This window comes from Pogonomyrmex barbatus, unplaced genomic scaffold (assembly GCF_055798465.1).
Source record: "Pogonomyrmex barbatus isolate J1 unplaced genomic scaffold, ASM5579846v1 scaffold15, whole genome shotgun sequence".
NCBI classification, from domain to species: Eukaryota; Metazoa; Arthropoda; class Insecta; order Hymenoptera; family Formicidae; genus Pogonomyrmex; species Pogonomyrmex barbatus.
This window is the reverse complement of record NW_028297111.1, coordinates 5,931,707-5,957,546: the sequence shown is the minus strand read 5'-3', so window position 1 is coordinate 5,957,546 and position 25,840 is coordinate 5,931,707. Positions and strand designations below refer to the sequence as shown.

The window sequence follows — 25,840 nt, the reverse complement described above, 5'->3', positions numbered from 1 at the left end:
GGTCGGGCTCCTGTTACAAGTGTACTGAAAAGGACCATATCGCTAAACTCTGTGCCGGTGACCTAAGGTGTGTTTTGTGCTTCGAGGCCGGAATTCAGTACAACCATCGGATAGGCAGTGCTCGCTGTGGTGCAATAAAGTTCCCCGGCAAACTGAAGCCAGTTCGGAGGCTGGCCCCGCGGAGGAAGTTCGCATGGAGGTTAACAATGGCTAGAGTGCTCCAAATTAATCTCAACCATGACAGGAAGGCCCAGGACCTTATGGTTCGTTGGATGTTGGAGCGTAGGATATCCGTTGCCGTCGTCTCGGATCCCTACAAGACTTCTAGAGCAGGTATGTGGTACACATCCAGTAGTCAAGTATGCGCCATTCTGGTCCTGTATAATAGGGGGACCATCTCCTCCACGCTCGTAAAACGTGGAGCCGACTATGTGGTCGTCTCGATCAATGACTTACACGTCGTGAGTTGTTACTCTCCTCCGAGTAGATCCGCGGCGGAATTCAGCTTGCTCCTTCATGAGCTGCACGAGGTGACTGTCGACTCTCGGTGTCGCACCATTACGAGGGACTTTAACGCTCGATCCACTAGCTGGGGAGACCGAATCACTACGAATCGGGGCGAGACCCTGGAGGATTGGCTTGACATAGCCAGCTTTCGAATGGTGAACGATCGGGATGTGCCGACATGTGAAAGGCCACAGGGTAAGTCCGTCATCGACTTGTGCCTTGTGCCCATTGATTCCTCTCGGGAGTTCGTAAGATGTTCGGTGGACGTTGTTAATTGTTCGTTTTCGGACCACAATTACATTTACTGGGATATCGCGAAGCCGCGTTCCAGAGAGTCCTTTACGAGATGCGCCGTCAGAGGTTGGAGTTTTGATAAGCTTGATAAGGACAAGTTTAAAAAGTCCTTCTCCCTCTCCTTGGCTTTCGATGAGGCCGGTCAGGTCGGTTTGAGTGCGGATCAGTTGGCGAGGCGGGTCACGGATGATATTTTCTCTGCGTGCGATGCCTCTATGCCCAGGATCAGGACCAATCATCGAAAGAAGGTCTACTGGTGGTCCGATGAGATTGCGGCTCTTCGCTCCATCTGTATCAGGGCGAGGAGATTCTACACTCGAGCGAGAAGGAAGAGGAATCCGCCCGAGGATCTGGGTGACTTGCGCCGTTCCTTCGTTAGAAGCATGAGGGCAGTCAAGGTTGCGATCAGCAAGTCTCAGCAGGCAGCGTGGAATGACCTCATCGGTGAGATAGACAGAGACCCGTGGGGTCGACCCTATCTTATAGTCATGAAGCGTGTTAGAATGCGTGAGTCCCTCTCTCCGGTGGACTATCTTCCGATATCTCGCATCGGAGACATCGTTCGCCTGCTCTTTCCCAATAGGAGTAGGGTCGCGTGGTAGAGACCGTTGTCGGTCGCGTTCCGGAAGTCACTTGCGTCGAGGTTAACTTGGCACTTAAGAAGTCTTGCTCCCGTAGAGCAGCTCTGGGCCTTGACGATATCACGGCTGCCGTTGCCTCTCTGGCTTATCTTGTTAACGATCTCTGCCTCGTTATCTGTTTTTCGAGATGCCTTAACGAGGGCGTATTTCCCGCATCGTAGAAGCGTGCGAGGCTAGTCCTTATCCGTAAGCCTGGAAAGGAGGATGATTCGCCTTCTTCGTTCAGGCCCATCTGCCTGCTTAGCGACATGGGCACGATCTTGGAGCGTATTGTCGCGAACAGGATCTTGGCCCACCTGCGATCTCTTCCGAACAGTGGCCTAAACCCTAACCAATATGGCTTTAGGGTCGGAAGATCGACGTGCGATGCGATTATTAGGGTGCGAGATATCGTGGACGGGTATACTGTCGAGGGCAAGCTGTGCCTTGCGATTAGCATCGATATCAAGAATGCTTTTAACTCGCTTCCCTGGGGCTGTATAGTTGAGGCTCTGATTGGTAAGGAGGTCCCCTCCTACTTTATAAATATTATAATGGACTACCTCTCCGATCGGTCGATTATCGCTGTTAAGAGTAGTGGAGTGTCGCGCTCATTCGCGATGTCATGCGGTGTATCTCAGGGCTCTGTTCTGGGCCCTCTCCTTTGGATCATGACGTATGATTCCATACTTAGCGTGGGCTTTTCTCGAGGTGTGCACGCTGTTTGTTTCGCCGACGACACTCTGTTGCTCGTGGCGGCTGAGAACAGAGAAGTGCTGTACAACAAGGCGAATATTGTATGCGAGGTGCTTCTACAGCACATCAGAGTGTTGGGCCTGGAGATTTCCCCGCCCAAGACCGAGACAGTGCTCTTCTTGCCGAAGAGTGTCAAATCGGAACCCTTCCGATTCGTATTCGATTCCGTTTCGGTTGTGACCAAGGCATCGATGAAATATCTGGGAGTGGTCATCGATGATCGTTGGAGATTCTCAGATCATCTGAGTGGCGTGGCGTTGAAGGCGGGGAAATTTCTTAACGCCCTTAGCGCGTTAATGTCCAATCTCCGTGGGCCTTCGACCGGTAAGCGTATGCTGTATGCGAGCGTTGTCCACTCCGTAATGCTCTACGCGGCCCCGGTGTGGGCATCGGATCGCGTATTTAGTAATAGGAACCTGCGGCTTATTCATCGAGTGCAGCGTCGTTTGGCTATCAGGGTGACATCATTCTATCGCACGGTCTCCTTTGTAGCAGCTTGTTGGCCAGGATACCCCTTTTTGGCTGATGGCAGAGAACCGTAGATACGTTTATAACATGATTTCGCAAATCGAAAACCGCGACGGGCGTTCTATCTCGAACAGAGCTCGATTGGCTATCAAATCGAAGGGGAACGAACTCATGTTTAACATGTGACGAGCGCATATCGAGGAGATGGGTCCTGAGGATCCCGTTCCTCGCACCAGAAGGATTATTCTGCTCCACTTTCTTAAGTGGATGTCGCGTGATTTCGGCGGTCTGTTGTTTAGATTGACGCAACTCCTGACGGGTCACGGGTGTTTCAGTGTGTACCTGAAAAGAATAGGCAGATACTACTCAGACGGCTGCGAGCACTGCGAATTTGGGACCGACGATGCGTCCCATACGTTAGCTGATTGCGAGGCGTGGTCCTTTCTTCGGGACGTTCTAGCAGGTATTGTGAGTCGTGCCCTGAACGACGAGACGATCGTGCCGATAATGCTCTCCGGTGAGGAGAATTGGAGGCTCGTCGCTTCCTTTGCCGAGGATGTCATGTTCGTCAAGGAGTGTGCGGAGAGGGCGAGACAGCGAGGTCCTTTATCGGACGGATAGCGCCGTTAGACTCGTCGTCCGAGTCTCGGTGCTCCCTGCTCTCTCGGGAGATGGGATTGGCTTTTCCCGCATGACCAATGGCATCGCCCGCGTTAAGCGCACGTATTGCGCTTTATGTTTCCTCGTTGTCGTTTTCTTGTGTTGATGTCTGGTGACTTCAGTTCCATCGCCATTCGTCTCCTTCTCTTCCTATTTGTTATTTACCGTAGTTCGCGTATTGTCGCTTCCTTGTGGTCGTATTGGTCCTTGCCACTTCTACTTCTACTTGTCATATATTTGTTATTTATTCACTGTGTTGGATGCCCGGTGAGACGCCATCCATCGTCGTATCCGTGTGACGTCCCCCACTGTAGACCTTTTGGCAGGTTTCATCTTCATGTAGTTTCGATGTCAGCTGTGATGGATTTGGCTTATCGCTTGGGATGACCTGAAGTTATGCCTGGCGTTCCAGGTCCTTCCTATTATGTGTCGAAGTTGTACTCTGTCCTTGAGGAGGGGTTTTAGTGGATATTTCCGCTTATCGGATGAGTCCAACACTACCTGGAGGGAACGGTTGCTCTCCAGGTATGCGTAAATGCATTTTCCTCTACCTCCGTTAAAAAAAAAAGGTTTAGCTAAACTGTTATAAAAAAAATTTTATGATATTACAAAGATTCGAGTAAATATTAATAATTTAAGATTACACTATCGTTCATATATATACATGCAACGCTATTTTGTAAGTGTGAAATGTGAAACTTTACCCTAAGGTACAAAATATATTAGATACGCTCCTGAGATGTGCACACAGGCGGGCACTCGCGGGCGCCTGTACCCAATTTCATCATTTTGCCGACCTCTACTCTAGAACGATCCCGAATCTATTAGAACCGGCTTTGTTTCCGGTTCGCGAGCGCCGTTTGCCGCTAATTAATTAATTGTCACCTCGCGAGATGCGCTGACATTCGATAGGTGTATTTCGAAAAAATGCAAAGTTATTTTATTAATATTTCTTGCCTTTTTCTGATATGACTGACGCATACATATCTAACAAACGAGCTTGTCAAAATAATTATCTGCCGACTATAATAAGAAACTTTTCTTTTTTCTATCGATTTCTGGTTAGATGCGAGCGGAATAATAATAAGCTTTATCCAAAGAAAAAATAATACAATATGAGTTCAAAATGAATAAAGATTAAAGAAGATAAATGTAATATCTCGCGTTCGTGACGGGCATCATGAAATAAAAAAACCGCTTCATATTCCGCAAAATGATATTTATTTTATTAACATAATAGGACAATTTCTATAAAACAAATATACAACGTATATAATAATGAAAGATATCTATTAGATTCGGAAAAAATTAACGGAGACCGACTGGATTTGAACTCAGGATCCCTCGTCTACCAATCCGATACTTAGTCTGTACGACCACGACGGCTCCTCTCTGTTAGCTGTTTATATTCCGAATCTCTTTTATGACCGCTTACCGTCGTCTAATTCTTACAGCTCGGCCATTCTGGCATTACATTCGCCCGAATGTACCGAGTCTTCATCTATCGGAATTTTATCCGAAACTTGGAGCTTCTGCTCCTGAATTCGTTCACTTTTTGAACTATCGACACAACATTGGAGTACTTTTACTCCCCGACTTTTTCCGTTCACTTTTGAACGATCGACACGACATTGGAGTATTTTAACTCCCCGACTTGGATCATTTCGAACAACACACAAACGACACACACAAAATCGACTGAATTCTCCCTGTCAGGTAATATAGGTTGTATCCTCTCTGAGGTAACATGGGCCGAATCCCCCTTCTGAGATTGAAAGATATTTATTAGATTCGGAAAAAATTAACGGAGACCGACTGGATTTGAACTCGGGATCCCTCGTCTACCAATCCGACACTTAGTCTGCACGACCACGACGGCTCCTCTCTGTTAACTGTTTATATTCCTCTTTCATGACCGCTTACGATCGTCTAATTCTTACAATATGTAATGAGAGATCTATACGAAATTTACCGCATTTTCGTAACGTGAGTCATTAATCGTGAAGCAAAGACACAGAGAGAATGATCGCCATAGGCATACCAGTTGTACATGTGTCAACAAAATATCTTTACTGAAATAATCATTATTGCCAACTATGTCTACTGGAACTATCGATACATAAATATCAGTACAATCGATTTATAATCTAAGAATTGCATAATATTTTCTTGTATGATTAAAAACGCAAATATGGTAATGGAAAGATATTATCAATTATATTTGAATCTACTTTTTTTAAATCACTTTATAATTGTGAAATAGCTATTTTATTGTATCAGTACGGTAAGATTCATCATAGATCATATGCACACAATCGTATTGTAATTTCGGTAATTTTCTGCATTTGACAAAATAACAGAAATTTGTGTAAGCATGTTTGCATAAGAGATTATTTTAAAATATTGAAATAATTTCTATTGCATTATATTAGAAATGATTCTGCAAATTGATAATATGATAAGTTGATATAATTGTTTACTTTCAATAAATTTTATTTTACACTTATTACTTTTATATTTTCTCAAACGACATTTGTTGGTGTCATTCAGATTGGATTCATAGCGAATTTGATCATCCACATTTCAGATTTATGCGCATTAAAAACTACTATGTATGAAATATTTATTGTCTAAAAAAAGACAACGCAAAATCAACGCATAAGTTATTTTGAAGAAATCTTATTTTCTGATTTTGGACTTTATATTGTCTAGATAAATGTAATAACATAATCTCTTTGATGACAAAATCGTTAATGTATTACTTCTACTAAATAACATAATAAAATTATTATTGAATATTTATATAATTATTTAAAATATTTATATAATTTTACATTTCAATGACTTCATGATTTCAATATAAAGCAGTCTTTGCCACTATGTATGCATTAATCTAATGTTGTTATCAAATTATCTTTAAAATAATCTTTAAAATACATCATTAAAGTATTACGAAACTTCTCGTAAACAATTAATATCATATTTAAAAGAGAATAGTTTGACTTGGTTTTCTCAGAAAAAAACAGCATCCACGTGATGCCGTCTACGACAAAATTGCGAATAGTCTTTATTAAAACGTTGAACTCTTCTCTATCCCACTCTGTTCGGCGTCGTAAAAGAAATTCGATTCTATGATATTACCAATTTCATCCTCCTCATCATTCACCGCATTCTTATCCTAATTTCGATTTCGTTTGAATCATGCGCGCGTGATATCGATTTATCTGTCGAATAAGAGAAAAGAAAAGAGACAAGGAAGCAAAGAAGAGGAGAGAAGTAAATACAGGAGAGATGTTGGAAAGGGTTGGAAGTGGGAAGGCGTCGCTTTCTTGGCGACGGATTTAGATCGCTGCGCCTTCTGATTTCAGTCGTAATCTACAGGATCTCTATAACCGCAAGAGCAAATAGATCATTTCCACTTCCTTTGCGACCTACGAACGCATTTCCGTGAATGAAGATATCACCTACGAGAATTGAGTTGTCGGGAAAGAAAGTAGAGACAAGACATGAACTGCTAAATACGTTCTTACATAATGGATCGTTGTTACAAAACCTATAGAAGCGTTTAACTTATAAAGTTGAATGTGAATTGATCATAATGTGAAAGCAAATCAAATTGAAACAAGATTGCGTATAATTATTTCAATCTATTCTATCTATTTTTCTATCTATTTTTTATTATTATAAGTTGACATTAATAATAACATAACATTTCCTCTATTAAAATATTTGTTTTTCAAAATTCCTTCATTCTGTTGAATTGTTTTCTTTAAATACGTGCACATTTTGCAAACGAAAGAATAAAAAATGATAAAGGCAAAAAAAACATAAAATATTCTCTATTATTTATTTAAAGAAATAAAATAGTTTTCTCGTTGATTCTCAGATGTGTATCAGACTTGCGCTAGTCGAACAATGACCACTTCACTTGTTGATCACTTCAAGAATTGCGCGACAAGAATTGTAAGACATAAACGCGCAGTTACGAGTATTAGATCAGACTTTAACAATAAAAGATTCATTGCTACACGGATAATGCAGAGGGATCGAAAAGGAGTACACTCATTTTTGCTTGACCGTTTATACGATGTGATAGAGCGCAAAAAATTGTGGAAAGGAGCTTTCTTTCGGGCAGACTTGCAAGCATTTAAAGTAAATTCTAACGATTGTAGATTTAAAAACTACCACTCATGTTTATTGTTATTTTATTGAAATGTCATTTTCTCTAGTGAAAGTTAGTGAATAGTTTTGTGAGATTCGTCTTTCACATGTTAATTAAATATTGAAAAATATTTAGTCAATAATAATATATTCATGCAAGACACAGATTTTCAAACAGAATAAAAAATAACAGCAATTTGATTAAATAATGTATTTTAACAAGTTATTTTGTAATTTCTTTAAATAGTTAAATTAGTTTTTAAGTTTTTTCGTAAAACTCTAATACATAAAACTCTAATACATAAAACTCTAATACATAAAAAATGTTTTGTATTGAAACAGTTAAATTTAGGAGAGTTAATTTATCTTCCTCGACAACTTTTTTCATTATTAATATTTTTGATTATTAATATTTTAATTTAATTGGCTACGATAAGAGTGCATAAAGATATTAAAATTCAATTATTAAGATAAAAGAAATTAAAATTAAAAAGATTACATTTTTTATGTTTAAACTGTTCGAAACATTAAATAAACACATTTATATTATAAAAAAGTTAAAGTGTGTGTATATAAACAAAATATTATGATTTTTAACACTTTTATCAAAGAAAATTTTATAATTAATATTTTTCCTAATGAAAATTTTGAATATATTCTGAAATGAATTGCAACAAATAAAAAAAATCTAAAATAGTAATTTGTAGGAACATTTCAAATTAATTATAATAATTTAAATATAATAAGAAATATAATAAGAAAAAACAAGGGCTATAGGAGTCAAGCGCAGTAAATAAAGCACGAGTAAAATTATCTACTAAGATTCTTTACAGTATATTTAAGCTTTCATTACATCCAAACGTTTCGATCCACTTTCGGATCATCATCACTAGATACATATTACCATGTTAAAAAATTACATTACAGATGAGGCGCATTAGTCATAATTTCACAGATTCGCACAAATCGACGTAATGATGCAATATCTCGAGAGCTTCTGTCAAAACAGTTCCAAAACTGATGAAGGGAAACACTGTATGATAAGATTAATTTAAAAATAGTCAAACCAAACACACATTAAACACACATTATGCAAAAGTGTCAAAAAGTTAAAATGAAAAAAAGACTATTGGAGACTCATCTCGATGATATCGCTAATTATAACGATAAAAATGTACACACATGAAAATAAATATTAAAGCATGGTCATAAAATATTAAATATTGTAGCATAGTCATAAAATAAAATTTTTTAAAATTAATTAATAAGATTAAAGCCGATTAAAAAATAAGGAATGAACAAAAAAAAACAAGTTTTAACTGTTTCGTGTCAAATATTAGAATGTAAAAAGGAAAAAAGGAAATGGAAAGTCAAAATTGTTATGAAGAGAGATACAGTCTATGTGTATATATTATTTAGAAAGAGATGTACATATGGATCAGGAATTCTGTGTCTGTTTGTAAATTGATATCATTTGTTTGTTGTTTAATATGTAACATTAACAGAATTTTTCATCTCTCACATCCACAATTTCACGAAAAGAATTTTGAGTTCATGATAAAAACGCTTTTATATAATGACTATTCATTAAATTTTATTTTTGAAATAATTAATAGAAGAATTAAAACTTTAATTTAATCTTAATAAGAAACACAATAATGAAGACAGTATGCACAGAAAATAAGAAATTCCTTTGGTTCACTCTTCCTTATGTGAAAAATGTTACTAAAAATTTAAAAATATTTTAAAAGATGCAGAAATAAAATTAACAATTTATAGTATTAATAAACTGAACAAATTTATCAAGGTACAAAAAGATCCCCTCCTACTCTTAGATAAAAAAAATGTTATTTACAAATTATAGTGCACGGATTGCGATGCATCCTATGTAGAACAGACTAGTAGACAATTAAAAATAAGAATCAATGAATATCAAAGTCACATAAGGTGGAATACTTCTACACATTTAATTGTTAACTGATCACAAAGTGCATAAAGGACATGAATTTGATTGGGTTAACGTGAAGGTTCTAAATGTTGAGAAAAATTTTAATAAACGATTAATTTTAGAAATGTTACATATTAAACAACAAACAAATGATATCAACTTACAAACAGACACAGAATTCCTGATCCATACGTACATCCCTATTCTAAATAATATATACATAGACTGTATCTCTCTTCATAACAATTTTGATTTTCTATTTTCTCGCTTTTTTCCTTTTTACATTCTAATATTTTACACGAAACAGTTAAGACTTGTTTTTTTTGTTCATTCCATATTGTAATTGGCTTTAATCTTATTAATTAATTTAAAAAAATTTTATTTTATAACCATGCTATTACAATATTTAATATTTATTTCCGTCTATGTACATTTTTGAATATATTCTGAAATGAATTGCAACAAATAAAAAAATCTAAAATAGTAATTTGTAGGAACATTTCAAATTAATTTATCATAATTGGCGATATCATCGAAGTAAGTCTCCAACAGTCCTTTTTTCATTTTAACTTCTTGACACTTTTGCATACTGTATGTTTCTTTATTTGGTTTGACTATATTTGAATTGTAACGGCAGGGCCGTTACTTGTAAGATAAATATATATATATATATATATATATATATATATATATATAGAGAGAGAGAGAGAGAGAGAGAGAGAGAGAGAGAGAGATACATCTGGCTTATTTATCCTGCGCTACCTATCCTGCTTGCATGCACACCGCTCGCGCTATTTCACTCGCTTGCCTGTACACCGCACGCGCTGCCTTGCTCACGCTATCTCTCATGGTGCCCCACGCGAACCGACTCCCCATCGCTGGACCGACGGCGCACAATGGGAAACGCCGGCCGGGTATATAAGCCCGGCCGGCCGAGACATCGGGACTAGATCCTATCCTGCGATCCGACTCCTGACATTGACCTGATCAGTACCTACTACCTCTCGGGGCCGAGGTTTCGCTTGGCTCTGCCGGGTTTCACCGGTTTTCTCTACCTTCGGGCTGAGGTTTCACTCAGCTCTGTCGGGTTTTGTCGATTCCTGTCACCACTCCGCGGACTGAGATTTCGCTCAGCTCCACTGGGTTTCGCCAGTTTCCGTTGTTAAGGCAGGACTATCGACGGGACCTCGGCCCTGCCCGCAATACCTAGCCGTCCAATCTGACATTAACTTGTAAGTACATGCGATAGAGATTAAGTCTGCTAGTTAAGCCAGTAGCCAGTAGCTCTAAGTTCTTTAGTTGTAACCGCGCCGTAGTCACGTATAAATAAACCATTGTCGACCGCATGCCGCACCCTTGCGCTTCTCGCCTTACGCCAACCGCTTTGCGTCTCCGCTTTGTTACCAGCGACACTGCGATCTCTCGGCCCTGCACTGCTCTGTATCTATCTTTCTTTAAATAAACGATCTTTTCGCTGCAACCTGTGTTCGCGTAAACTTGAGTCTCCCCTCTTCTCGAATCCGGACACCGACGAACCGATCCGAGCATCGAGCGAGGTGACCGTGTTACAGAATTAACTTTATCATAAAGTGTTTCCTTTACCACCTGTCATCTTTGAAACTGTTTTGATAGAAACTTTCGAGATATTGCATCATTACGTCGATTTGTGCAAATCTGTGAAATTGTGATTAATGCGCCTCATCTAATAATTTAATTTTTTAATGTAATTTTTTAATTTTGATAATTGTATCTAGTGATGATGATCCGAAAATGGATCGTTTGGATGTAATGGAAGCTTAAATATATTATAAAGAATCTTAGTAGATAATTTTACTCGCACTTTGTTTATTGCACTTAACTCCTATAGTCCTTGTTTTTTCTTATTAATTTCAAATTCGAGGAGTCCCTTTAATTTTAACTGTTTGTACATTTAATTTAAATATAATTTAAATATGTATAAAAATAATCAATTATATTATACAAATTAGTAATTTTGAAACTAAATATATGTTTTAAATATACAATTTGATTCTAATATTAGTGTTTTTCAATTCACTTTTTGTATAATAATTAATGCAAATTTACAAATTAAATAATTTACAAGCTTCAAAAACACGTCTTATAAGTTAGTGGATCAAAATAAGCAGAATCAATTCTAATATTTTTAATTATTGCTTAATTATTGCTAAAGTTGCCAAAGAGAAAAATTTGTTGCTCTTTAATTTTTTTTAAATGATGTTCTGCTAAAGGAAGATTAAGTTATTTTTTTAAGATTAAGTTGTTGCTTATTTGTTGCTCTCGAAATATTAATGTTCCGAACTTCTTGCTCGCGAAATAAGTATAAAAAAATAGAGAGAAATCATTCAGCATGCAGTCAGAAAAGTGAACTATCAGAAAAGAATGTGTGAAAGGAATGTGTTGTTCGCTTAAGTTCAAATTTCTTGCTTATGACATAAATATAGAAAATATACAGTGAAAAACTTTAACATACGGGAAAGTAGAAGAGATCAGTTATTTATCTTTATTAGTTCCTATTAGTTAGAATTGGTTCTGCTTTCTTTGATCTACTAACTTATAAGATGTTCAAAAAACTGCATTAACTTTAACACAGAATTTAGAAAAGAAAAAAAGAATAAAATAATCTATGAAATTTTGATATTTTTATCATTTTTTGATATATGACATGTACATCCTTTAAAATCTTCAGAAATAAGATGATAGTTATACAAATAAATACCGTGCAAAATTTCAATTTCAACATTACAAGAAGAAAAAATAATATAAAATAAAGATAAATACATAATTAAAGAAATTCGATGATGTATTTACCACTTAGAAGAAAGAGTCCGCAAGCTATAAGAGTTCTGTGATCGGAATAACAATGGCCGATCAGAGCCGATACCGTTGCGGCGAAGATCAATATCGCAGCGATCACTTGAAACGGCGCAGAGATCCTGAAACAGAAGTTTTATGTAGTTATGGAGATTGAGGGAGCATCAATCAAGTCATTTGTGTAGCTGCAACGCGATGCATTTTAACTGTATCCTTTTAAATATCCTTACATGTTGCATTTCCTGAGAAGAAACAAAAAGTAATTAGCAAATAACGATTGCTGTTATCATTGCTGTTGCAACCGCTTTTAGAATAGATAGCAATTTATAGCAACTTATTAGAGCAATTTATAGCAACTTATTTAACTTTACTTACTTTTTTTTCCACATATATCAAATCAAGTATAGTGAACGTTTGAAAAAAAAAACTGTTATACCAAATTAAAAAATAGAATCTAATTGATAATCAAATCTTTTATATAATTGAAATACATAATTTGACTAAGGTGGACTTGTAGCTCAATTTTATAGGACTGTAACTTGTAACAGTTTATAGAACTGTAACTTGGCGCCAACTATTGATTTGTATAAAAGATAGATAGATAGAATTTTTTTTTATTTGCCTTATAATTTTTGATTTGGTCATTCCCGTTTCACTATCTTATGATCATTAATTATTAAATATTTATTCAAAGAATTTAAAGTGTTAATTTCATATTCTTTCTCAAATTTAATTTTATTCTTAGGTCTAATAATCTTTATTTTTTTTAGAAATTTCTTAGGTTTATTTCCTTATATTTTTACAGCAACTAGTCATATAAGAATTTGTTTATCTTTTTCTCTCTCAATATGATTAGGATTAATAATTTATGCAATCCTTAACTATTTTAATGAATTAATAGCTCATTTAACGCCTCAAGGAACCCCTTCAGTTCTAATACCATTTATAGTTATTATTGAAAGAATTAGTCTAGTTATTCGGCCTTTTACTTTAGCAGTTCGATTAACAGCAAATATAATTGCCGGACATATATTATTAGCCCTCCTAGGTTCAACAGGTGAAAATTTAACATCTATATTTATTATATTCTTATTAGTAAGTTCTCAAATCTTGCTTTACATACTAGAACTAGCAGTATCTTTAATTCAAGCTTATGTATTCTCTATTTTATCAACACTTTACAGAAGAGAAATTTATGAACAAATTTACACATCCTTATCATTTAGTCACAGTTAGACCCTGACCTATTATTATCTCCTTTAGATTATTTAATAATTTAGTTTCAGTAATTAACTGATTTCATGAAATAAACTATATTATTATTCTTTCAATCCCTTGCACATTTCTATGCATATATCAATGATGACGTGATGTTACTCGAGAATCAACTTTTCAGGGATTTCATTCTCTTAAAGTTTACGAAGGTCTACGATTAGGTATAATTTTATTTATTGTATCAGAAATTTTATTTTTTTTCTCTTTCTTTTGAGCATATTTCCACTCATCTTTAGCACCTAGAATAGAAATTGGACAACTATGGCCACCTTTAGGTATTATCCCTTTTAATCCTTTTGATATTCCTTTAATAAATAATCATTTTAGTATCATCTGGATTAACAGTTACCTGATGTCATCATAGAATTTTAAACAAAAATATAGAAGAGAGAAAAAAAAGATTATTAATCACAATTCTTCTAGGAATTTATTTTACCATGCTTCAATTAATTGAATATAATGAATTACCATTTACTATTGCTGATTCAATTTATGGATCAACTTTCTTTATTGCTACAGGATTTCATGGTCTTCACGTTATAATTGATACATTATTTCTTTTTATTTGTTTTATTCGATTAAATTCACTTCATTTTTCTTCACATCATCATTTTGGGTTTGAGGCAAGAGCATGATATTGACATTTTGTTGATGTTGTTTGATTATTTTTATATATTTCAATTTATTGATGAAGATATTAAAGTCTACCTTGTAATACAAAAAATTTAAAAATATTTTCCATAATATTAAAATCTTACTCTACTTTAATAAATTCAATATATTTAATAAAATCTTAATGTAAAACTCTTAATTAGTTTCAATTAAATTTCAATTAACGCTTAATTAAAAATTTAAAATAATAATACTTTTAATATAATTATTAATCCCAATAATATTTAAATTGAATATATTTAACTTATTTTTATTTATTTATAACTTCTCTACAATCCTTAAATTTTATTTAACAATTTTTATAAAAATTTTTAGCTATATCAATAAAATCAACTTTTAGAGGCATAACTGACATATCTTCAATATCATAATATAAATAAAAACTTACTTAATTTATTTTTAAAATTATTATTCTTTTCCTTCTACTCTTTATAATATCTCAAAATTAATTCCAATTTATATAAATGGATATAGTATAAAAATTACATTTAATTTCCACTTAAAAAATTTAATTATAAATTAATATAAATAATAATTTCTCTAATGTACTTACTATATATTTTTTTATCAATTTCTTCTTTGTTATTTATCTTAAATTTTCTTATTTTTAAAAAACCACAAATTATAGCCTGTGAAAAAATATCACCTTTTGAATGTGGATTTGATCCTGCTACATTAAATCGATTGCCTTTCAGAATCCAATATTTTTTAATCAGTCTCATTTTTTTAATTTTTGATGTAGAAATTTCTTTATTAATTCCCTTAATTTTTCTTATAAACTTTAAAATTTCAATTGAAATAATTTTAGTTAGTGTTCTATTTATATGAATTTTAACTATTGGTTTATTTATTGGTTTATTTATTGAATATTCAGAAAAATCTATTGATTGAAAAATATAATCTCATTATTTTTACAACTAATATTTTTATAATTCAATTTTATATTAAAAAAATTAACCTATATATTTTTCTATGCTACTTTATTCTTCCATTATACTATTTTTCTTATTATCAACCTTTATTTTTATGTAATTATATGTAAATACATACACAATTTAAATTTATCATTAATTTTTTTTATAAATAATTTACTATCTTTCATATTTTACATTTATTTAATCTTAATTTAAACAGAAAAGTTAGGATATTAGTTAATTTTAATAACATTTAAATTGCATTTAAAAATAATAAATATAAACTCTTTTATATATCTTATATATCTTATATATTTATTTAAAAATACATTTTATTATTAACTAACAAAATATTATAATAAAGACAATAATAATAAATATAATAAACTAATAACTATATATTCACCAATATTTATATAAACTTAATATCAATAAGTTAAGTCTACCCATTCTTACCTTAAAGCTATATAAATTAACTCATTCTCTTGTAATAAAAGTAATTCTTTACAATTTAATTTCGACTTAAATATTGAACTTTCATAAAAATTCTAAGAGATAAATCTTTCTTAAAAAAATTCATTAAATAAATAAATTAATTTAATTAAATAATCATTCATACAAAAATACTCATTTATATAAAAATCTCTTTGTTTAATGTAACTAAAACCAAAAAGAGGTAAATTATTGTTAATAATTTAATTGAATTTATTTATATTTCTAGTTAGAAATAGAATAAATAAATGAATTTCTAACTCATTTCCCATGATTTAAAATCATGCTATTTCTTTAAAAATCTTTAAATAAAAATAATTCTCTTTTCATTTTCTCTATTTTTATTTATTCTTTTTTGCCCAATTTAATTTAATCTTAAAAAAACTTAAATCAACTAATAAAAGATACTTAAAATTAAAATATTTAAACTTATTACTAAATAAAAATACACACAAATTTAAATTATATTATAAGCTATAATTATCCTTTTATATTTTATAGTCACTCCTCTTCTACTATTACTATATCTTTCTTATAATCAATTCTCATACCTCATGCCCCTTCATCTTAAATATTATTTTACTTTTATTCTTTCACCTTATAAATAATATAAAAATTATTAAACTAATATTAATAAATAATTATATATACAATTCAATTTAAAAATTTTCTACTTATAAATACTCATCAACAACTTTATACATATCCATCCTTTCTTAATTTCTCTTTTTTAATTTAATTACATCATAAATTTTTTACATCTCTAATCTTTATTAATTTCCTAAAATAACTAAATATTTCTCAACTTTATGAAAAAAATAATTTAATTTTTCATCTTATAAATTAAATTATATAAACTTAATTTATTTATAAATATAGTTTAAATAAAACATTATTTTTTCAAAATAAAAACAATATTAATTTCAATATTTATTTATACTTACTTTTTAATTTATCTTATATAATAAATAAAATTAATTAATTAAAAATTAAAAATAATCTTCTTAATATCTTCAATATTATGCTTTACAATTATAAGCTATTTAAATTTAAGTTAAAATAAATACTAAAACTAGAAAAGCAATAAAATAATTAATAAATATATAAATCTTAAAATAAAAATTATTTAAAATATTAATTTCATTAAAAATTAAATCTAATACTTTATATTTTCTAGAAAACTCAATTCATACCTTATCCCTAAAATATAATTTTGATCTAACTAAATTAAATTAAAATAATAATAAATATTATTATATAAAATATTCAAAAATCATATAGAACCAAAATAATAATTATAATAATAAAAATTTATTAAAGTTTTAATAAATTTAATAATTATCATACATAACACTAAACCAATTATACATATGAATAATGTTATTAATTTTACATTAAAATGTATCACAACTATATAAAAATAAAAAAAAAATACTCAGCTTAATATTGAACCTACTATAATACTTAATAAAACTAAAATACATATTGACATATTTATAATTTTATCTTCATTAAAATTCATATATCTATAATATTTAAATTTTATAAAATAAATAAAATAAATTAAACGAATTGAATATATAACAGTAAGACTTAAAGACATTAATATTAATAATAATAATAAAACATTATTTTTCAAAATATAAATGATTTCTATAAGCAAATCTTTTGAATAAAATCCTGCTATAAAAGGAAATCCACATAATGCTAATTTTGAAATTAAAAATCTTATTATAGTAAAAGGAATAATATTATTTAAATTTCCAATTAAACGAATATCCTGACAATTGCCTATAGAATGAATAATAATTCCCGCACATATAAATAATATAGACTTAAAAACTGCATGAATTAATAAATGAAAAAAAGCTAACTCATAATATCCAAATCTTAAAATAATTATTATTAATCCTAATTGACTTAATGTCGATAAAGCAATAATTTTCTTTAAATCATACTCAAAATTAGCTATAATTCCTGATATAAATATAGTTATAACAGATAAATATAATAAATAATAATTAATTCCAGATTTTAATAATAATTCATTATAACGAATTATTAAATAAACCCCTGCTGTAACCAAAGTAGATGACCAAAGTAGAATGAACTAAAGCCGAAACGGGAGTTGGGGCAGCTATTGTCATAGGCAATCAAGAAGAAAATGGAATTTGAGCTCTTTTAGTAATTGCTGCTAAAAATAATATAAAAATAATAATAATAGAACAATTTCTATATATTCATAGATTTCATCTACCTTTAACTCTTAATAAAGCAATAGATATTAATAAACCAATATCACCAACTCGATTTTTTAGAACTGTAGCTATACCTGAGTTAAATGATATATAATTCTGATAATAAATAACTAAACAATAAGATACAACACCCAACCCATCTCACCCAAATAAAATTCTAATAATTCTTGGCCTAATAACTATTAAAATTATTGAAAAAATAAAAAATAATACTAAATATCAAAATCGATTTATAAACTTCTCCATTTTTATATACATAGTTCTATATATTATAATTATTGCTGAAATTAATAATACAATTCTTACAAATAATAATGAAATTCAATCAATTAGAATAATTAATATAAAATTTATTGAATTTAACTCAAATAAATTTCATTCAATCAAAATCATTTTATCCACATACATCATATACATTCTTAATATAAATAAAAATAAAAAATAAACCACTATTACAATAAAAGAAATAATTATATTAATAATAATTTAAAATGAATATAATTATTCCATTTCTTTAATCCCACAAATTAATATTTTATCATAAACTATTTAAATTACTAATAAAAAAATAAAAATATTTTCCTTATATAAATAACTAAAATTACTCAATTAATATATTTTTATTTAATAAAAATAATATATATATATATATAAAAATAAAATACCTTATTAATTAAATTCCTTTTTCAACACAAGCCCCTAATTTCCTTAAAAATAAAAAACTTTAAAAATTATCTTCAATTATTTAATAGATTACTTAATATTATTATATAAATATAACTAAATTTAATAATAAACATAATAAAGGAAAAAAAATGTATAATAATAACTATATGTATAATGTATAATAATAACTAATGTATAATGTAACTATATGTATAATGTATAATAATAACTAATGTATAATAATAACTATAACTCTTTAATATTTCTTTCTCTTAAACTACTCAGCTCTACTTTATTAATTATTCTAAAACCATGATATACAAACGAAAATAAATATAAAGAATAAGCTCTTCTATAAAAACAAACCATAGCCAAAATCAATATTAATAAAACATCTCAATTTAATATCCTATTATCAAATCTTTTATACAAATTTTATATATTATTACAATTTGAGTTGGAAATGTGGAAAATTTTCTCTTTTAAAGAATTAAGGCTAGTATCGTTTAGGTCAGAATAGGAACAGTCTTCATTAAAAATTTAAATTTTTTTTAAAGAATTAAGACTACTACCATGTGAGTTAGAGTAAAAAGATTCTTCAATGAAGATACAAAGATACGTACTACTTAGATTCTATTTTCTTAAAGTAAAAGATATTGCCGGTAAGATTTTATTTTTTAATACATATCACTTGGATATAGAATAACGCAATTTTATAGTAGGATTATAAGGATTATAAAATCATGTAAAGCATGTTATATCAAACGAACATTAGACGAAGAGTTGGAATTTTATTCAAATTAATAACGGCGGAATTTACGTTTAACATTATGATTTCTTCAAGCTGTCGGGGATCAAAGATTTAGTTTAATTAGAAGTATTCTGTCTATTCCTTTCTCTTTCTCTTTCTCTCTTTCTCTCCTGCAGGAAAAACATCAGAATCTAACGTATTAAAATCATTGCTTTGATTGTAATTATTTATTATGATGACACTCTGCTAAATTGGCCTCTTGCGATCTCTGACAAAAGGCTTTATAATTAAAGCACCTATTTACTTTAATTAACTATTTACTTTAATCAACGGAATCGCTATATTGTGTCTACTATTCAAAAGGTTTAATACAAATCCAAATATCATGCGAATATCTGCATTTAACAGCAAATAGTGAAAAATGATTACGATTGCTAGCAGACAAAAAGTATGTTTCATAAATTTTTTTCCAAGAGTCTGAAATTAATATAAATTAATATCAATTAATAAGAATATTAATATAAAAGTAATAAATTACAAAATAACACAAAAAAATAACATACAAAATTGATATAAAAATAGTAACTGTATTATCTTTTCTTAACGGTTAATTGCAAAATAAGAGATACATGTTTTATTTAAAGTGTGCAAACTTTGTTTATATATATACACACACACACACACACACACACACACACACACACACACACACACACACACACACACACACACACACACACACACACACACACACACACACACACACACACACACACACACATATATATAAGATATCTTGTAAAGACTGTAAAAACGTTTAAGAGTAAATTCCTCAGATTTGAGACGAAATTTTGAGACGAAAATCCTAATACCAAAATGTCGAGACTATAATGCTTTTTGAATTATATTTAAAGTTAACGAATCAAGTTCGCGCGCTCAAGTGTAGTATAATGCAAAATACGAAAGACGAAAGTTGACTATCAAAATCCGTCTAGTCAAAATTGATAAAGATTATAATGTAAAGATAATGAGTCATTTTTACTGATATTGACATAAATATACTGCAGCAAATTTTTTGAAAATAATGTCGTTTAACAACTTGCTATGTATTATATAACAATATGTAATAATTCATAATAATATGTAATATTTTTTTATAAAGTAATATTTTTATAAAATAAAAAAATTTTTATGTAAAAACATTTGGCGCTGTTCAGACCAAATGAGGAAAATAATGAAAATGTAAAACATGATGAAATTATTTGAATGTTATAAATAAAGACAAGATTTATTGTTTAATATGATAATTATAATTTTATATTGTGACCGAGCGGTGGTCCGCTTGCTTTTGGCCCCCGAGTAATGTTGAGAAGATCGTTCCTTGCTAACACTGTTACTTGCGTTATTTATGTTCTATTGATTGATTGGAGAGATTCGAAAGATTTATGAGAAACGATTTTGAGAGGTTTTGGAATTGTATAACGAGCTGTGTAAATTGTTGAGCTTATTAAAGTTCGTTCTTTATATACGTTCTTTATATACTTCTATTTATTTACACGTATCGCGTGAGTAAGTGTTGTGCGAGTGACTGCTGCAGAAGCGCGACATTTTTGGGGGCTCGTCCGGGATAGAAGACAATGGACGTCGAAAAGTGTTGAAAGGCCAATCGAAAACAATGAACCATGAGGATCTTCCGTAAGGAGAATGACTCACGTGGCGAGGAAAAGGATTTGCATGCGCACGCCGGAGGAGGAAGAGATGTCGAGTTTGGAGGCTGTTCTCCGCTCTACACAGGAGGAACTCCGTTTTCTTCGGGAGGAGCAAGCAGTGCAGCGGAGTGAAACTGAATTTTTACAGCGGAGGAGCTACGCCAAATGCCAGGTCAGTCTAATTTTAATTTATTCGAAAGAAATTTGGGAATTGAACTTAAGCCCGATACGTATGACGGAAGTGTCCCGTTGTGCGAATTTTTAGCTCAATTTAATTTAATTGCGCAAGCAAAAGCTTGGAGAAATTCGGAAAAAAGAGTCGTGTTAGCCACATGTTTGAGAGGAAAAGCGCGTATGGTTTTAGAGGAGAGAACAGATTTGGAGAATTCGCAATTCTCCGAGCTCGTATCTAGGTTAGAGTTACGATTTGGCGAAAAATTTTCGGCTCAAAATTTTTATATGCAATGTACAAATCGGAGACAAAATTTTGGGGAAGATTTAGCTTCTTTGTGATCCGATTTGGAACGTTATCTCGTTTGGCTTATCTCGAGTGTTTGCCGACTTTACAGGAGAGATTGCGTGTTCTCAATTTATCGTCGCACTCATGGACGGGTTTATTAAACAAACGCTTCAATTGGAAGAGCTTATATCATTAAGAGCGATAGTGAAAAGGGCCGTAGCTATTAAAATTATAAAAGAAAATAGTTTTTCGAAACTTCGGGAAGAGGAAAAAGAAAAGAGATACGAGCGGGAAGACTTTAAAAAAGGACGCAGATTTGTAAGAGGAAAGGAAAGGGATTTTTACGGAAGAGATAGGAAATTTATAAAACAAAAAAATTTTTCTAAAATTTGTAAGAAATTTGTGGAAAAGAGTGTTGGCAATGCGAGGCCAAGGGACATTTCCGATCAAAATGGCCTTCACTTTTTCGAAGCAAGGAAACTCGGGTTAGCCGAGCTTGGTAGGGAAAATTTATTGAGCTCGATTGAAAAAGAAAGACTTTTTTTGCGGAACTTGAAGGAAATTCAAGTGATTTTTGTTTTCGGCGTTCTATTGATGGGCAAACATGTATTTTTAAGATTGATACGGGCTCTGATGTCTGAATTCTTAATAACAATTTTGTTAAATCAGATCGACAACGGCTTTGGGTTGGAAGTAGAAAATTGAAATATCCCACAGGTGAAGTAGTTCTTATTGACTTTAAGGTTGTCGTTGAAGTAAAGCTTGGTAAATATTCATTGGATTTTCCCTTGTACGTAGCAAAAATTAATGATGAATGCATCTTAGGGGCGGATTTTCTCTCTAAGGTTGGACAAAATAAAGTCTTTGATTTAGTTTTTTATGAGATACAAGAAGAAGAAAATTTTTCTTGTTCGCGAATAAGCGATCCCATTAATAAAGTTCCGGACTTCTTGTTGAAATTTTTTGAGAGAAATTCTGAAAAATTGGATATTTCGCAAAAAACGTGTTTGGCTGAATTCATTATTGAGTTTCAGGATGTCTTTTCTGAAAACATTGTTGCAGGAAATTGCTCAATAATTGAGCATTCTATTACGGTTGGGAAAGCTAACTCCATTAAACAGGTTCCTAAGCGAATTCCTTTGCAAATGCGTGATAAGGTGGAAAAGATTCTTGAAGAGATGAAGCAATAAGATGTAATTGAGGAATCTCATAATCCTTGGATATCTCCTGCGGTTATGGTGAAAAAGAAAGATGGAATATTGAGATTTTGCGTCGATTATAGAAAATATCGTCACCGAGAGAGATTCTTATCTATTGTCCAGAATCGATGATCTTCTTGATCGATTATTTGGGAATCTGGTTTTCTTCACACTCTTGATTTGAAAAGTCGGTATTGGCAGATAAAATTGCGTCCTGAGGATAAAGAGAAAACGGCATTTTCGATAGGTAAAGGTTCATGGCAATTCACTGTTATGCCTTTTGGACTATGTAATACTCCAGCAACTTTTGAGCGATTAATGGAGAAGATTCTTCATCAACTATTAAATAAAATCTGTTTAATCTACCTAGATGACGTTGTTATTTACAGCAAAACTTTTGAGGGAATGTTAAATAATCTTCAGGAAGTTTTTCTTCGTTTGAGATCGGCGAATTTGAAGATTAATCCAAAAAAATGTTCTTTCTTTAGTAGGAAGGTAAAATATTTCATCCTCATGAGGAATCATGAGGTTTCTAGAGAAGGGATCTCAACAGATCCTGAGAAGATTGCTTGTGTATGGGATTGGTTTGTTCTTCGGAATAAGAAGCAAGTGCGTAACTTTTAACTCTTTAGAATTTTGTTCATATTACAGAAAATTTGTGAAAGATTTTTTTTTGATTGCTAAGCCTTTGTTTTCTTCAACGGAAAATCAATGTAGATTTACATGGAATGAACAAGGAGGTATTTGAAAAATTAAAACAATTTTTTATTTCTTCTCCTATTCTATTCTTTCCGTTTGAAACAGGGAAGTTTATTCTTGATACTGATGCTTCTAATCACGGTATTGGCGCTGTTTTGTCTCAAATACAGGAAGGTAAGGAAAAAGTCATCGCATATTATAGCGTGTCTTTAGCCAAACAGAAAGGAATTACTGTGTGACTCATTGCGAGTTATTAGCGATTGTGGATTTTTTGCAAAATTTTCATTATTTGTATGGACGAGAGTTTTTAGTTAGAACTGACCATATTTCTTTGATGTCGTTGATGTCTTTTAGGAAATTGGAGGGACTGTTGACCCGTTGGTTGGAATGTCTTCAGCAATACAATTTTGAAATTTTACATCGTGCAAGAAGGGAACGCTGATGCGTTGTCTAGACGTCTTTGTATCAAAGAATGTCTGCAATTATTGCAGTAGAGTTGAGAAGAGGGAAGAGGAAATTAAGGAGAATTATGTAGGCAGGATTGTTTTTGAAAAAATAGAATCGAAAAATTGGAGAGCGGCACAATTGGAAGACCCGTCTATCATTAATATCCTTCATGGGAAAGAATTGAACAGACATCCTCTCCGGGAAGAAATTGTTTCAAGGGATGTTTCTGCAAAAATTTATGGGTTCCAATGGGATTTTCTTGTTCTCCGGAACGGAATTCTTTGCAGAAGATGGGAGTCTCCGGATTTAAAAACATTTATTTTTCAAACAATAGTTCCGGAAAAAATGGTTCAGCAAATTTTGAGGGAAGCGCACGATTCTTCAACTGGTGGATATTTTGATATCAATAAAACTTTGGCAAAAATTTGAAAGCGATTTTTCTGGGCGACTTGTAAGCAGAATGTGGAACATTGATGTAGAACTTGTAAAGTTTGTGTCGCTAGAAAGGATCCTTCGGAAAAGAAGAGATCTTCCCTTCAAATTTATAACGTGGGTACTCCTTTTGAAAGAACAAATGGATGTTCTTGGTCCTTTGTCAATTTCTGCTTCCGGAAAAAAGTATTTGTTGGTTGTAACGGATTGCTTCACTAAATGAGCAGAGGCTTTTCCTCTAAAAAATATAAAAGCAAATACGATTGCTGAAATCTTTATAAGTCAGGTTATTTCTCGACATGTGCTATTAGAATTGCATACTGATCAAGGAAGAAATTTGGAGTCACGGTTATTTCAAGAATTATCTCAATTATTAGGAATGAGGAAAACTCCGAACTATCAGTTCCATTCTCAATCGAATGGTCAAGTCAAGAACGTCAACATCAAACGTTGAATTATTTAGCGAAGTTTATTTCGAAAAATCAAAGGGCCCTTAAATCTTCTTTCGAGTTGTTCCTCAGAGTCTGAAGACATTGCACACGAAAGAGAATTCTCATTTAAATTAAGGGAAAAGATGAGTCAATTCCAACTTGCGAGTGGATTCCAACGCATGGATTTGAAATCTCAGAGGACGAAATTTTATTATGACCGTAAGAATAGATGATTGTGTTTTGAAGCCGGTCAGAAGGTTTGACTTTTTAATCCTCGAAGAGTTCAAGGTAGAACTCCTAAATTGTAAAGTAATTGGGAAGATGGTAATTAAAAAATTAAATGATGTAGTTTATTGTATTCGGAAATCGAATAGACATAGAAATAAGATTGTACATTTGGATAGGTTAGCTCTATTTCATGAAAGAAAGAATTTCTGAATAGACAATTTTATCGGATTTAATACTTTCTGTAGGAGCCTGAAAATGGTCAATCTTTTTTTTCGCTTGGGAAGGAATATAATAAGTTTGTAAATATTTAAAAATATTTTGAAAGAAATAGATACTCGTTTTCGTTTTTGTTTAAGTTTGCTATTGACTTGGCGTCTATGGCGAAAGATTTTCTTTTCCGAAGCTCGAACATCTGGCTGAATAATAATTCTAAGAAGTCTGCCTCGCCCTCGGTTTTTTTAAACCGGGGTTTTTTCCGATGGACTTAGGGCGAATGTTGAGGCAGGAACTTGGGAAGTCTTTAAAGACGATGGATCCACGGTACATACCCCCCCCCTTGTCCGAAGAAATCAAGAAAGAAGCGCACAAAACTCAAAATTCAAGATTCAAGAAAGAAGTACTCAAGACTCAAGAATAAGATTCGAAAAAAAAGAAAGAAGAAATCAAGAAAGAAGTGAAAATGAATCTCTGCAGCGGCTCAGTACTTGCAGGAGGATATAATTGGGACCAGGAGTACTGCGCCCGATAACCTGTAGCAGCAGCTCAGGGTAGGGCAGGAAGCCGTCTGGTACCTAGGGATCTTTACCAAGGAAGAGAAAGAGGCCACTTTCTGCAGAATAGTTCCTGTAGGGAATTGTCGGGACGATAATTTTGTGGACAAGGAGAGGCAGTGTTGTGGCCAAGCGGTGGTCCGCTCGCTTTTGGCTCCCGAGTAATGTTAAGAAGATCGTTCCTTGCCAAC

At 32.1% G+C, this 25,840-nt stretch overlaps 1 protein-coding gene across 3 annotated transcripts in view; it reads right to left on the bottom strand.

Annotated features, from left to right (window-relative positions):
• LOC105429942 (uncharacterized) overlaps positions 1-25,840 on the bottom strand; it is a 540,048-nt gene that overhangs the window by 159,937 nt on the left and 354,271 nt on the right. For all 3 annotated transcript variants that reach the window (XM_089073722.1, XM_089073724.1, XM_089073723.1), the window contains one exon: positions 12,244-12,368. In XM_089073722.1, coding sequence (XP_088929848.1) covers positions 12,244-12,368 — 125 coding nt within the window. The remainder of the gene's footprint in view (positions 1-12,243; positions 12,369-25,840) is intronic.